Source organism: Perissodus microlepis, chromosome 16, assembly GCF_051167445.1.
Source record: "Perissodus microlepis isolate ML-2025 ecotype Zambia chromosome 16, ASM5116744v1, whole genome shotgun sequence".
In the NCBI taxonomy this organism is placed as follows: Eukaryota; Metazoa; Chordata; class Actinopteri; order Cichliformes; family Cichlidae; genus Perissodus; species Perissodus microlepis.
In genome coordinates, this window is record NC_140476.1 from 22,144,059 (window position 1) to 22,157,081 (window position 13,023).

The window sequence follows — 13,023 nt, forward strand, 5'->3', positions numbered from 1 at the left end:
AAATGTAATGCATGCACTGAATAAAATATGCATGACAAATTGGCTTTGGAGAACACAGAGCAGGCAGGTCCTCTGAACCTTAGCACAAAAGCTCATTGAAATTCCTTTCATTATGACTGTGGAGCTACAGCGAAACAGAAAATGAGAGGAACAGACAGAGAAAGATGAGTATAATGATTTCTGATTATAGAGGCAGAAGAGTCCTTGCATCCCACTGTACACAGGAATATCATTACACAGTATTATGCAATTTAACAGATGGAGGACAAAAAAAAAAAGAACGACGTAACACGTGGGGAGCATTTAGTTATTTTTATTTACATTGTTATGTTTGCCTAATCAGTGTGACGTATATTCTTTACATAGAAACCTGCTTATGTGTGCAATACTCCATCACTGAAAACTTGAGACAAATGCAAATGACATTTTGCAGTATTTTAGTAATCTTAATTACAAATAAAAAGGCACATAGACATGATACCAATACCTTGGCTGACACAGATTTTTATAACACAATAGATGGTGGGAAAAGAAGCGTGAAAATGAGGAGGATGATCCTGCAGGATTTTCTCTCAGTATCTAAGCGAAGTTTAGAAACAAAAAGGACTTTCATCTGGAATCTGGTAGACAGTTAATAGCTCGACTAGTTTTGCGGCTAAAATGTTTAAAAACTCCGGCGCATGCAGAACCCTTACACTCTGTACAATTGTGCTGCTTAATAGGATATAAACACAAAAGCTGATAACTACTTTGCAAGCGTCCCTCCCTTAATCACACACTGTAAAAACAAATATGATTCTCATCAAGGTATCGCCTGGGGTTTTAACAGAATCATAAACAGCGATACGCCCCAACCAAGTGTCCCGGTTAATTGCAATGGCTTCAATGTTCACTTTAAAATTCAAGGGTTGTTGTCGGAAGTAGTCTCTTCATCGATCTGCTGGAGTACAGTCACGTCACATAGATGTTGGTTGACCAGCTAAAAGGAGAGGGGAAAAAAAAGCGACCGATTATGGGAGGAAGGCGAGAACAACACCTCCCACTGATAATCAGCTCGAGAAAGTACTCACTTTTGACTCGCATGTAGCAGGAGTTACAGTAGAGCTGCTTGTTTCGTATTCTGACTTCAGCCCCGGCTTCTGATCCTCCAAGGTCAGACTTACAGTTGATGCACTGAGGAAGTTTGGGAAGGAGAAGAATTGAGGAATGAATCAGTTAACGTGACCAAAGGAGGAGTGATGAGGACAGACAAATCTAGACCGTGATTCAAAGGAGAAGGATGAGAATCAAGAGATGAAGGCTGACACAGTGGATTAACTTTCAGATAAAGGTCACCGCAGCTCCCAGAAGAAACAACAACAACTAGATTAGACTGCTGATAAAAAAGCAAAGGGAATAGTTGATCTTGCAGGATTTAGTTTCTTTTTCTCAATAAAGGGATCAGGGGATTGACATTCACCAGGATTCACCAGGTTAGTAAAACAAACTAAAGAGCCTGAGGCGATCAAGTTAGTTTTTGAGGATCGGCGGCCGATGTGCTCCGCGGCTGACCGGAGTCCAGCTCTCACCTTAAAGCAACCCAAATGATAACAGAGCCCAAGGGACTCGATGATCATGGCTGCTCCCTTTCCCAGCGGGGTATCACAGAACGTACAGATTTTCTTTCCACTCACTGACCTGAATTACAGAACGCACAGCTGTCATTTCAGAGCCAAGCACACATACATGACACATGTATGACTGCACACATATACGCACATACACACATACAAAACACATGCTAACACTGGTTCAAACCAGGGCTAGACAGACGGACACTTTGGCAAGCTGGCAAATGTTAACCTGTTGAAACAGCACTGCTGAAATGACAAAGGCTCATTAAAACAGTGTCATTTAGTGTCACATGCAAAATACTGTTTATGGCAACAAAAATGACACGAGGGAAACAGTTATGAATTTTCATAAAGGTTAGGAAACTTGGGTGTTAGGAAGTGAACAAGTTTCTTTAAGATAACCTTCAGGCAACCTTTGGACTTTCTTTGTCTCTCAGGTGTTTGGACATGATCACTGACAAACCTTCGTGTAATCCACAAAAACATGGCTAAACTTAAACTAGCATTTGCTGTATTCCACACCTAAGTTAAAGTGAATTATGCTACTGTGTGATCTATATAACAGAGAATGTCATAAAAAAGCACATCAAAAGAAACATTACATCATAAAAGGAGTGACATAAAGGAAAAAGAGAAATACCCTTTGCCACCACTTTTGCACGGCTGAGTAGCAACGCCTTAAATACCGCAACCAAGATGTACCAGTGAGTTGTTAGAGGCGGCATTAAGCAAAGCTTCATTACTGGTTTTACCTGCTGTGCTGCTGAGGAGCGTCTGCCTCAGCCGTGGGTTCTGGAGAGTTGGTGGGTGAAGGAGAAGAGGGTGAAGGTGAAGGGGAAGGCGACTGCCTGGACCAAGGGACCAAATGGGATCCTGCCCCACTTCGGAGTGAGCCCATGGAATAGGAAGAAGGCAGAGTGGAAGCGGAACCATACCGCTGAGCCCGCGGCCCCCCACCATAAAAGGATGTGCTGCCAGAAAGGGCAGATTGAGGCCGAAAGTAGTTTTGGGCAAAAGAACCGCTTCGGGGTTTCGATGATGAACGCCAGGAGTTGTATGAGGTGTCCAAGTTGTCAAGAGAATCGCCTCTGCAAAGCCAACCCAAGCCACACCCCATGTTAGCCAGTTAGAAAAAGCAGTCGAACCTTCTGACTGACAACTTAACTTTTACACCCAACTCAAAAAAACAGGACATTAGTAAAAGAAAAGAGCCAACCACCACCATCGCACCAAAGTTAATGAGGTATTACTGTACCTGCGCATAGGTGGCAGGTCCCTCTCCTTGTTGGTGGAAGTGTCGGGAGAACGCTGGCGGATCCAGCTGTTGTCCGTCAGCAATGACGTCTTCTTTTTCATCTCATTGAGGATCTGCTGCCGCTCCAGCTCAGCCTGAGATGCAGGCTGCTGGTCCTTCTTCTCAGCGGCTCCGCTTGAGGTCACTGCCAGGTGGGAGGACAGACAGATGAAACATTATGGATGGAAAAAAAAAATCATAACTGGCGATCGGCGGAGGAACAAAATTAATAGTCGTGGGGCAGACAGAATTAGATGAGGATGACATAAGTATTTGTTTTCCACAGTCTGGCTTGATGAGACAAGCTATGACTAAATTATGGATGAAAAAGTCATTGATCTGAAAGAAAACATGCTGTAATCAATAAGTTAAATTGCTTTTGCTGCATGTCATTTTCTGGTCACGTGGCTGATTGGTTCGTCATTTGTCTGGTCAGCTGCAAATCAAACATCTGTAGGTTTAGAGTTAGAGTTAATGAAATGTCTCGATTGACTGATCAGCTGATCGTAACGGGAGTTTCACATTAAAACGACGAGAAACGGCGCTTTAGGGGGCTAAAATCCACCTCTCTCCGGCTCTCTGTATCTCATGGCATGGAGGATGTTCCTGCGCTCCAGCTCCAGCTCAGATGCAGCCTTCTGACTTTGGTAAACTCTGTCATGTGCCTTCTTCAGCTGCTCTTCCAGCAGCCGCTGAGCCATGCCCCCCGGGGGTACATGCACACCTACAGCAGGGTACAACCCACACAGGTATACATCTGTGCAACAAAATGTGTACGTGGAGTCATTTAAAACACCCTCTCCCACCTCCACAACCACCACAACACACACACACACACACACACACACACACACACACACACACACACACACACACACACACACACAAAGCCCCTAATGAATTAAGAATGCTGACCTTTTCTCTGAGGTCTGTCCTCTTCGTCGAGCTGAGGGGATGATTTGGATTTAGTCCTGTCGAACAAAATTCAAAACATACATGAACAACACTACTTTTCAGTTCTAGCAGATGTTTCACTTTTGTGTACAAGTGTGAGGGAATTCATGTCTTTTTCTATGGATCATATTATGTCAGATGGTATAATATAGAAGGCGATAAGTGTCACAGCATGTCAGCTGGTAATGTAGCATTCATCTTAAAACTTTGTGTATTTTTCCTTTTTCCCTCCGACTCCTGCACTCCCACTCGGGTTCAGCTTCAGTTTTAGGGACATATGCCCTCACATTATCTTCAACCACTCTAATATGACTGTAGCTACACAACTCTGCCTTTGATTTGTCTCTGCAGTGCAAAATTTAGCTGTTCACTGGGAAACTGTGAATTTTGTACCAATTTCCTTTTTGCACAGCAAAGTTTTTTCCTCTCATATCTCTGATACAAGTTTAATACGAGCACCAGTTGTAAATATTTTCTTTAAAATATTTTAACTGTTTGGTTAATTTGAAGATAAACTCTCACAGGCACCCATTTTCTTTTTTAAAGTAAAGGCTTCAGAAGGATCACACAACACTAGCCACTAAAAGTCTGTCAATCATTTAAAAGGACTGAACCTCTTCTAATTTTATGGATTTCATTTTGTTATAAATGTAGCGGTTTGATTACTTTCTCCATATCATCTTTCTGTACTGTTTCGGAAAGGACAAAATGTTTGCTGGTCTAACAATGTAAAAATCTAGAGCTGAAAATGATTTGGGGCTAATCACCCAATAATGACAACTGTAAATAATCTACTTTGTAAAGCTTTCTAATCAAACTATATTGTTGTTGTAAGAAGAAGCATTTCTTTTGTGCATATAAAACTGCATAAACATGTACATACTTTATTGTAAGTTTATTTTATTTGTATATTTATAGGCATGTTTCATTATAATTTGGTATAGCTTATATTTCTACTGGATCTCATAAATACACTTTTTTAAAATAACTGTTTTTATTGGCATCTGTTGTGGACAGCAAAGAAAGATTTTGATTGTACAGGCAAACCTGGACTTGTTGTAGTTGCAGTATTTGTTTGGAAAAGTTACTGCCCCTATGAAGAGATATTTTTAAATTCTATATGTATATTGTTGGTGATATAGCCACCTACACTCATGAGTTCCACAGGCTGTTGATGAATCCAATCCAATATAATCGGTCTTAATTAATTACGTGTGTATGCATCTCATGCATGCTAAATAAGGATAGTCAACTAAGTATTCAACACATTAAACTGCAGTTATTGTAGAGCAATGATGTCAAAAGCATGTTGCAGAGAAAGCATGGTTAACAGGTTATAAACAGGGAGAGGTCCGGCTGCTCTCGCTCTCTCGTACTAACCTGTCTGCATAGGTGAGTGAAGGCTGGGCATAAGGAAAGCCGTGGGAGCTAGTGGCCCTTTGGTGAAAGGCATTGTGTGCAGAGAGGTGGGATGATGAGTACCACAGAAAGGAGGGATAAAGCACATGCAAACACATTAGTTGCACATGTTAATGCACAGACAGTAAAGCTGGTTAAATGTGTTATTATCAGCATGATGGTGAGCCAAGGAATACAAAAGACATGTGAGTTTGAGTATTCAGGGCAGCACAGGATTAGGAGTGGCTCTACTGACCACTGCTGCTGCAGCTCAAAGGCTCTCTCCTTCTCTCTGCGCTGCTGCTCTTCTGCCTCCAGCAACCTCCTCTCGTCCTCCCTTCTCTTCCTTTCCTCCTGCTCCTGCCTTTCCTTCCTCATCCTCTGCTCCTGGAGACGCTGCAGTTCTCGCTCCTCCTCTTCCCTCTTCCTCTTCTCCTCCGCCTGCCTTTGGCGCTCCTGCTCCTCCTTCCTCTTTCGCTCTTCTTCTTCCCACAGTAGAGATGTGGGCTGGTTGACGGAAGATAGTGGTGAGTGTGGGCCGGTGCTGCTGTTGCTGTGGTTGTTCACCTCCAGGCTCCCAAGCTGCCAGAGACAAGAGACGAACAGGGATGAGAAGTAATTTAATCTTAATTAGCATCCAGGAGAAACTGCGACAACGATGGAGAAACTCCTCACATCCCCCGAGGTGGCGAAGTTTTAGAAATTATATTGTAGAGGGGAGTTTTTGTTGCAAACCTATTAGTTGGAAAGATTTCAGCCACTGCAGTAAATATATGTACTGTGTGAGCATTCACATGACTAGACACTGCTCTGCTCTCCCTTTCCATTTCTAAAAGGTCACATACAAGAGAGCGTGCCCACATACTCCATGCATAATTATCGCGATTTTAGATCAAAGCTCTTTGGATACATTTAGATAAATTAGTGCCATGAGTCACAACTTACTGCCACCATTAAATACTCTCCAGCTGATTTATCAGCTCATAATTAATACAAAACAAAACACTTTTGTTACCTGTTTGGGAACCGTGCTTGTAGAAATCGCCTGCTGAGCCTTGAGCCACTCTTCCTGCAGCTTTTCCTGATCACGCTTATATTTCTCCTAAAAAAAAAAAAAAAATGAAGGTGAGGTCAAAGGTCATCTCATTTAATCCAGTCAGACATACAAAGCTCTTTCTAAAACAAGACATGAAACTTCTATTTATAATAGATTCCATATGTAATTTAAAAAAAAGAATAATTAGGTATTGTGGCTGTTATATTTTTCAAATGGTTTCTCAGCTCACTTACGTGTTATCTAACTATTCTACACATTCTAAGGAAACCTGCCCAGAGCAGGAAGTCTGCCTGGAAGATCATGAAATCAGGCTGCTTAACCAACAGGGAACAAGCCTGCCAGCATTAAAAATCCTTCCCGGCTGCAATAGCACTCTGCATAACCACCTTTGATCTCCATCCAGAAATAGGCCCCCAGAAAAATGTTTTGACATGATTCTCCTACACTAAAGTTGGATACTCGGCGCACACTTAGAAGCTCGAGTGCTGTCTCCTTCTGTTCTGAGCCTGTGAAGAGCAGATGTAATTGAGGATTTCCTAGCATGTCAGTAACTTCTAATTGTCAGATGGGGCGTTTAAAGACAGGCAGTTCTGTCAGGCAGTAAATGGGTCAAGCTTTGGCTTCATTCTGTATTTTTATCTATCATCCTGTGTTTTTTTTGTTTTTTTAAATTAAGGGTTCTTCCCCCCCACTAACCCTCAACTGGATAAGTGGATATCCCCACCCCATCTGTAATTACAATGAGTGTAGTTCAACTCGTAATGTGTTGTGGACACATGATAGTTTGTCACTTGGGTTGTAACCTCTGACAGGGGGGGTTTACCTTATGGAAGCCAGTTTTAAACATCTGGGGACAGTTTTGTACCTTCATGTAATGATGCAGGTGTTTATTGGCTTACTTTATATGTTTTTAATATTATTTATTCAGACTAAGAAATGGAGTGGCATCAAAAAGGTACATATCAGTGCCTGTGAGGTCCTGAAATGAGCCCTTAGCCATTAGGGGGTGCATTTGTGTAGACTGTAAGAAAAAACACTCTCACTGCAGCGCTGTTTCTCACAGTGCAAGATAAGAAAGATATGAAATCATCATCTTCTTTCAGTTGCTCCCTTTAGAGTTTGCTACAGCAGCTCATGCTCCTCCATCCTCCTCTGTCACACCAACCTGCATGTCCTCCTTCACTGCATCCATAAAACTTCTGTGTCCTTCCTCTTCTTTTTTTCCTGTCCTGCCTAGCAGCTCTATATTCAACATCTTTTGCCCAATATATCCACTATCCCTCCTCTGCACATGTCCAAATCATCTCAGCCTTGCCTCTCTAATTTTGTCACCAAACCGCTCAGCCTGAGCTGTCCCTCTCACTTCTAATCCTGTCCCTCCTGGTCACTCTCAATGAGAATCTTATCATCAACTCCTCCTCCACCTCCTGCTGCACCTCATGCAGTAATCCATGCTTTACTGCTCCGTGTGAGGGAAATTTTCTTATTCATTTCTCTTTTACCCCTTTGGACGCCTACTAGGAGTAACCCTGCTTTCTCTTTTATGAAATGAGTGATTTCTTTGATATTTCAGGCTGGCTTCCAGACCAAAATGACTGGCTGTGAATCAGAAGTTAATGACAGTGATTTCTGCCTGTACATACTAGTCTTTTTTGATACATACTGAGGTGCAAAAACTCATCAATAAGGGTAAAGGGGAGGTTTTCAAATGTCATCTTTATGGGGGAACTAGAATGCTGTAGTCTGAAGAAATAAACTGACAGTGTTGTGTGCTTGAACTCAACATTACTAAATATACAAGAGTACACCTTCACATACCTGTAGGAGGCGCTCTTGTTCCTTCTGCCACTTCTCTTGTCTTTTCCGCTCCTCTTCTGGGTCAAAAGACCAGCGACTGGAGGGAGTGATTATGGGAACGGGTATCTGAAGGCAAAAAAGGAAACCACACATAGCAAATTTACCTCGCAGTTGTACAAAACTATCACTGAACTTTGTTGCTTTGAAGTCCGCCTGCTTGTGCCATATAGATGTGATGGTACTTAAATAATAATCTCTTAAACACCCAGTACTTATCTGATCTTGTTTCACAACATTTCTACATGCTCCTGAAGGTGAGATGAAACTGCAAATATGCACTTGCACTGCACCGTCTGTACTTTATTTATTGTATTTTCTTATCTGGTTTCAAAGCTACACAAAAAAAGGTTCCCTATAATCACTGTTGAGTCACTAAAATGCTAAAAGACTGAAAAAGATGTGTGAACCTGGCTCTAAAGTGAACTACAAATGCAGTCAATGTGAGAGGCTTAACAGCGGCTCTGGGCTTTGTAATTACTGCAGTATCTGCTTTCAAAGATGTTGTCATACTAGAAGAGCAAACATAAGAGACAAAAACCGGCCTTTATGCACTGACACTACTCACATCTGGCACTGCGGGCTCTGATCCTCCTCCTAGAACAAGAAAGACAATCATTCAGTCAATATCTCCAGGCAGGCACAGGCAGAGCGGTGAAACATAATGTAAAAATACACAAGCGAGCCCTCAAGACATGTAACACAGCAGCGCCAAGTTGACGGGCTTATTTAAGTTTCAACTTGATCTTTTAGTCAGGTAGCAGTCAATCAATGCAAATGACAATTGATGTTTTCAGAAAAAGCCCCCCAGCAGCAACGGTCAAATTTCACCCACTAAGGCTTATTGATTCTCTCAATTCAAGCTCACCCACTTGTTAACATTTGGATTGGATGCAAGCCCAATAGTTCTGAATGGGAAAATCAATAAATTGATTGTGATGACAAAAAAGATCAAACCAGAAAAAAGAAACACACAGAAACCAGCAGCATGCACACAAGCAGAGAGGGGTCTGTCTCAAAGGCCAACAGATGCTTCGAAATATGCATGCCAAGAGTGCTTTTAACTTGCAGCAAAGTGAAAAGTGTAACCATGTGTTAAGCCTGGACACCATCCCAAAATACCACAAAGCACAGCAGGATTCAAAGGTTTGTGTTTGTGGTTGGTATGCTGGAACCGTGTCTGAAATGCTGTCAAACTTAAGGGGAAATGCGTCATGTCACAGATTATTTTTATTTTATCTGCAGGAGGTCTTTGAGTAGAACCTCCTTAAAAATAACATCAATCTTTCTGGGTTTGAGCAGCATGTCAGGGTCCCGGGCTGTACCAAGTGAATGTGAGGAGGTCAATGCACACACAGCCCTGTTTACCACAGAGGTAGACCAGCGCACTGACACTGGACCCTGAGCCACCTGAAGGAGGGAGGGGGGCACAGCATAAAGGTTACGCTCTGGCACCAGACGAGAGAACATGAGACAACAGAGCCATCGAAAAATCAAAGTCACGAGGCTGCCATTGATACGAAAACATGCAAAAAGTCCTCGAATAATCTGAGGAATTCAGAGAGACAAAAGCATAGAGAATCCAGCCACCAGGTTACATAGAAAGCATAATAAATACGAAGAACTGTCCTACATCTCTTCGGTCAGCCTTCCTTGTTTTTTTTGTTGTTTTTTTTACCTTGTTCAAAAAACTCTGACCTCCGCTTTAAGTTTTTCAAAGATATGGGTTCTGACTCTACATGAGAGATGGAAAACAGAATGCAACAAAAACATTAGAAATAAGTTAAACCTGACCTAACAGCACATACTGATCATGTCATTCTGATAAAGTAAGTCTATTACAACCAAAAAAGTTGGGACACTATGTAAAATGTAAATAAAGACAGAATGCATTCATAACAGAGCATGGAAAACATATCAAATGTTTAAACTAAGAAAATTTACAATTTTAAAAGAGGCTCATTTTGAATATGATGGAAGCAACACATCTTAAAAAGCTGACTTTTTAAGATGTGTTGCTTCCATCATATTCAAAACATGACCATATAAATATTTGGGAACTGAGGAGACAGGTTGTTGGACTTCTCTAGCTGCTCAACGGTCCTGGGTCTTTTTGTTGTTGTTGTTGTGTTTTTCATTTTCATGATGCTCCAAATGTCTTCAGTGGTGAAAGGGCTGAACTGCAGGCCAGCTGAGGGCCCGGACTCTTCTACTATAAAACCACACTGTTGTAATAGCTGCAAATATGTGGGTTAGCAATTTTTTTGTAGAAATATGCAAGGCTTTCCCTGAAAAATCCATTGTCTGACTCTTAAGCTGTTGCTCTAAAACCTGGATATACTTTTTGGCAGATGTACAAGCTACCACTTCCATAAGCAATAATCCACTCCCACACCATCAGAACTGAGCGCTGATACCAAGCCACGTGGTCCTTCTTCTCTTTAAACTCAAGGACACAGCATCCATGTTTTCCAACGGGAATTTCAAAGTTCGATTTGCCTGACCGGGGAAAAGTTTTCCACTTTGCATCAGTCCATTTTAAACGAACTTACATGCAATCGTTCCACAATTTGTAGACAGTTTTTCATCTTTACTGCCGAGAAGCTCTGCCTCTCTAAGATCCATACCCTGTCAGGTCACTAATCTGTTGCTGTAAAATCTGGTTAGCTGAAAATTTTTCCTCAAGTTGTTTCTTTTGTACCACTTACATTTCCCCCTCCAAACTTCTGAGATGTGTTGTTACCATCAAATTCAAGATCTACTATCTTTTTTCTTAAAATCGGACATTTTCTCAGTTAAAACATTTGATATACTTTCTGTGTTGTACTGTGAATAAAATATGGTTTTATGAGACTAAACACTCATTCCAGTGTGTTTTTTCACATTTTACACAGCATCTCAACTCTTTTGGAGCTGTACAAACTAACGTGAAAAACAAGACAAAGTCAAACCAGCAACTCCTACTGATGTATTTTTGTATTCAGTCCAGAAATAATCAAGATCAATTTCATAACCTTTCTGACTGTGCGCTCTGCTCTTTACCTTTTTTCCTCATGGTCACCGGCTCCTCTCGGAAACCTCCATTAACTCCGTTTGAAGCCACTTCCTGCAGGGAGACATCGTGGGGTGCACACTCATTAAAAAGCCACCAGGCCGGGGAACAATACAGAAATAAAGGCTGATCAAGTCTGAGTCAGTCAAGGTGATTCTGAGTCACTTACGCTAACGGGATGAGCCGGGGTCTCTTTGAACGTCAGCGTTTCTGCTGGAGTGTTTGAAGTGAAATCCAGGCTGGAGCTGATTGTGCTTTTTTCTTGGGAACCTACAAGCATTGGATGATCCGTACTGGTCAGATTGATGGTCTTATGGCTTTTAAATGGCAGGGAAGGTTGAACTCTGTCCCAGTCTGCGCGCAGACAATGTAACAGCATAAAAATATGATGTGTTTGCACATAAACCATGTGTTTTGTGCGGGTTTTTTTGGTTTTTTTCTTGTTGCCAGGCTTCTATAAATGTGAACATATACAACGTCTGCATAAAGAAAGCTATAAAGCAAGGGGATAAGCGCGCTGTTATGCTGTTATTATAGAGTGCAGCAGGGGGAGACAGAGTAACCCCCTTCCCCAGCCATGCAGCCCATTAAAGCCTCCATTAACCCAAACACCGTTTCTAATAGGCTCACAACCACTGGACACCACTAATTAACTAATATTGTGAGTTAGTTAAAGTTAGCAATACTGTGTGACACTAATGTGACACTGATAGTCCAGAATAAAGTAAACCTGTAACAGTAACACTGAAAACACCACACACTTATAGGACTGTAGATCTGAGCTGTGTTAGTTGAGTGGGGTGGAATAGCGAGCAGAAAGAAGAAATAACTACATAAGGGGGGAAGAGGGAAGCAATTAAACAAAAAAAAAAAAAAAATCCCACAGAAATCAAAACAATAACAGTCTTTCTTCACCAGATGAGCAAAGATAACTCATAAGTCCTTCATCATTTAGCTCATTTATGGATGAATTCACAACAGGCTACAGACCAATTTAGAGTGTCAAAACTGTTTAGCAACCCAAGCAGTATAAGCAGCGCTCCCAGTCCAGGAATGCAGCCCTCAAAAACTTTTCACTTTCCTTCTCTCACTGTCACGCAAGCAAAAAACAGGCAGGGTTCAGACTACTCACTGTTCTGCCCATGACGCCTTATATCCATGACCAGACTGCCCTCCTGCAGAGCCGCATCCATGTGGGACTTCCACTCTGTGTAGCTCATGTCTGCCACCTTGTGCCCGTTCACCGTCAGCACCTTGTCTCCAGTCTGAAGCTGGCACATCTCAGCCGGGCTGCCTACAGTGGGCACAGGTCAGAGTCATAAGCTGAAATTTTACTTGATTCCACACTTGTTTTGACCATCATAATTCCCACTTGTGTTTCTTATATAAAACTGGGAATGCAATTTCACTAAAACTGACTTTTGGAAGACAAGATTTCATCCCACCTGTTTTATCCCCCTACAAAAATAGCTCACAGTTAAACAATTTAATGTTATATGAGCAATATTCTTCCCAGTTAACATGTAACATGTAAATGTAGGTACACACTATCTATTTTGTCTGACAGATAAACGCTACAGAGTCATACTTATTCTTCACTCCATATAAAACATGCCTGTATTTTCAGTAGAAGTCCTGGAGACACATTTCAGCTTCATGAAGATCATAATGTCAAATTTTAGTTAAATGTGTTTTATGGAGTGCTTGAACTGCATTTTTTAAATAAACATCTTACTTTATCTATGCTTTTTACTTTATGTCCTTTCTCTTTTTTATTTCATGTCCTTGCTCTGCATCAAAA

At 41.6% G+C, this 13,023-nt stretch overlaps 1 protein-coding gene across 13 annotated transcripts in view; it reads right to left on the reverse strand.

The window, feature by feature from the left end:
- Nucleotides 1-297: 297 nt before the first annotated feature.
- The window catches only part of lmo7a (LIM domain 7a), a 47,937-nt gene continuing 35,211 nt past the window's right edge, over nucleotides 298-13,023 (reverse strand). For 3 of the 13 annotated variants that reach the window (XM_084954890.1, XM_084954889.1, XM_084954892.1), the window contains 15 exons: nucleotides 12,355-12,516; nucleotides 11,392-11,576; nucleotides 11,213-11,276; nucleotides 9,849-9,905; nucleotides 8,739-8,767; nucleotides 8,135-8,239; nucleotides 6,275-6,361; nucleotides 5,516-5,841; nucleotides 5,242-5,298; nucleotides 3,823-3,878; nucleotides 2,869-3,052; nucleotides 2,366-2,701; nucleotides 1,569-1,677; nucleotides 1,071-1,173; nucleotides 298-979 (listed from right to left, as the gene is read on the reverse strand). In XM_084954890.1, the coding sequence (XP_084811016.1) occupies nucleotides 957-979; nucleotides 1,071-1,173; nucleotides 1,569-1,677; nucleotides 2,366-2,701; nucleotides 2,869-3,052; nucleotides 3,823-3,878; nucleotides 5,242-5,298; nucleotides 5,516-5,841; nucleotides 6,275-6,361; nucleotides 8,135-8,239; nucleotides 8,739-8,767; nucleotides 9,849-9,905; nucleotides 11,213-11,276; nucleotides 11,392-11,576; nucleotides 12,355-12,516 (1,883 nt within the window). In that variant the 3' untranslated portion in view covers nucleotides 298-956. The other 10 variants (XM_084954904.1, XM_084954891.1, XM_084954896.1 and 7 more) reach the window with 10 other exon arrangements.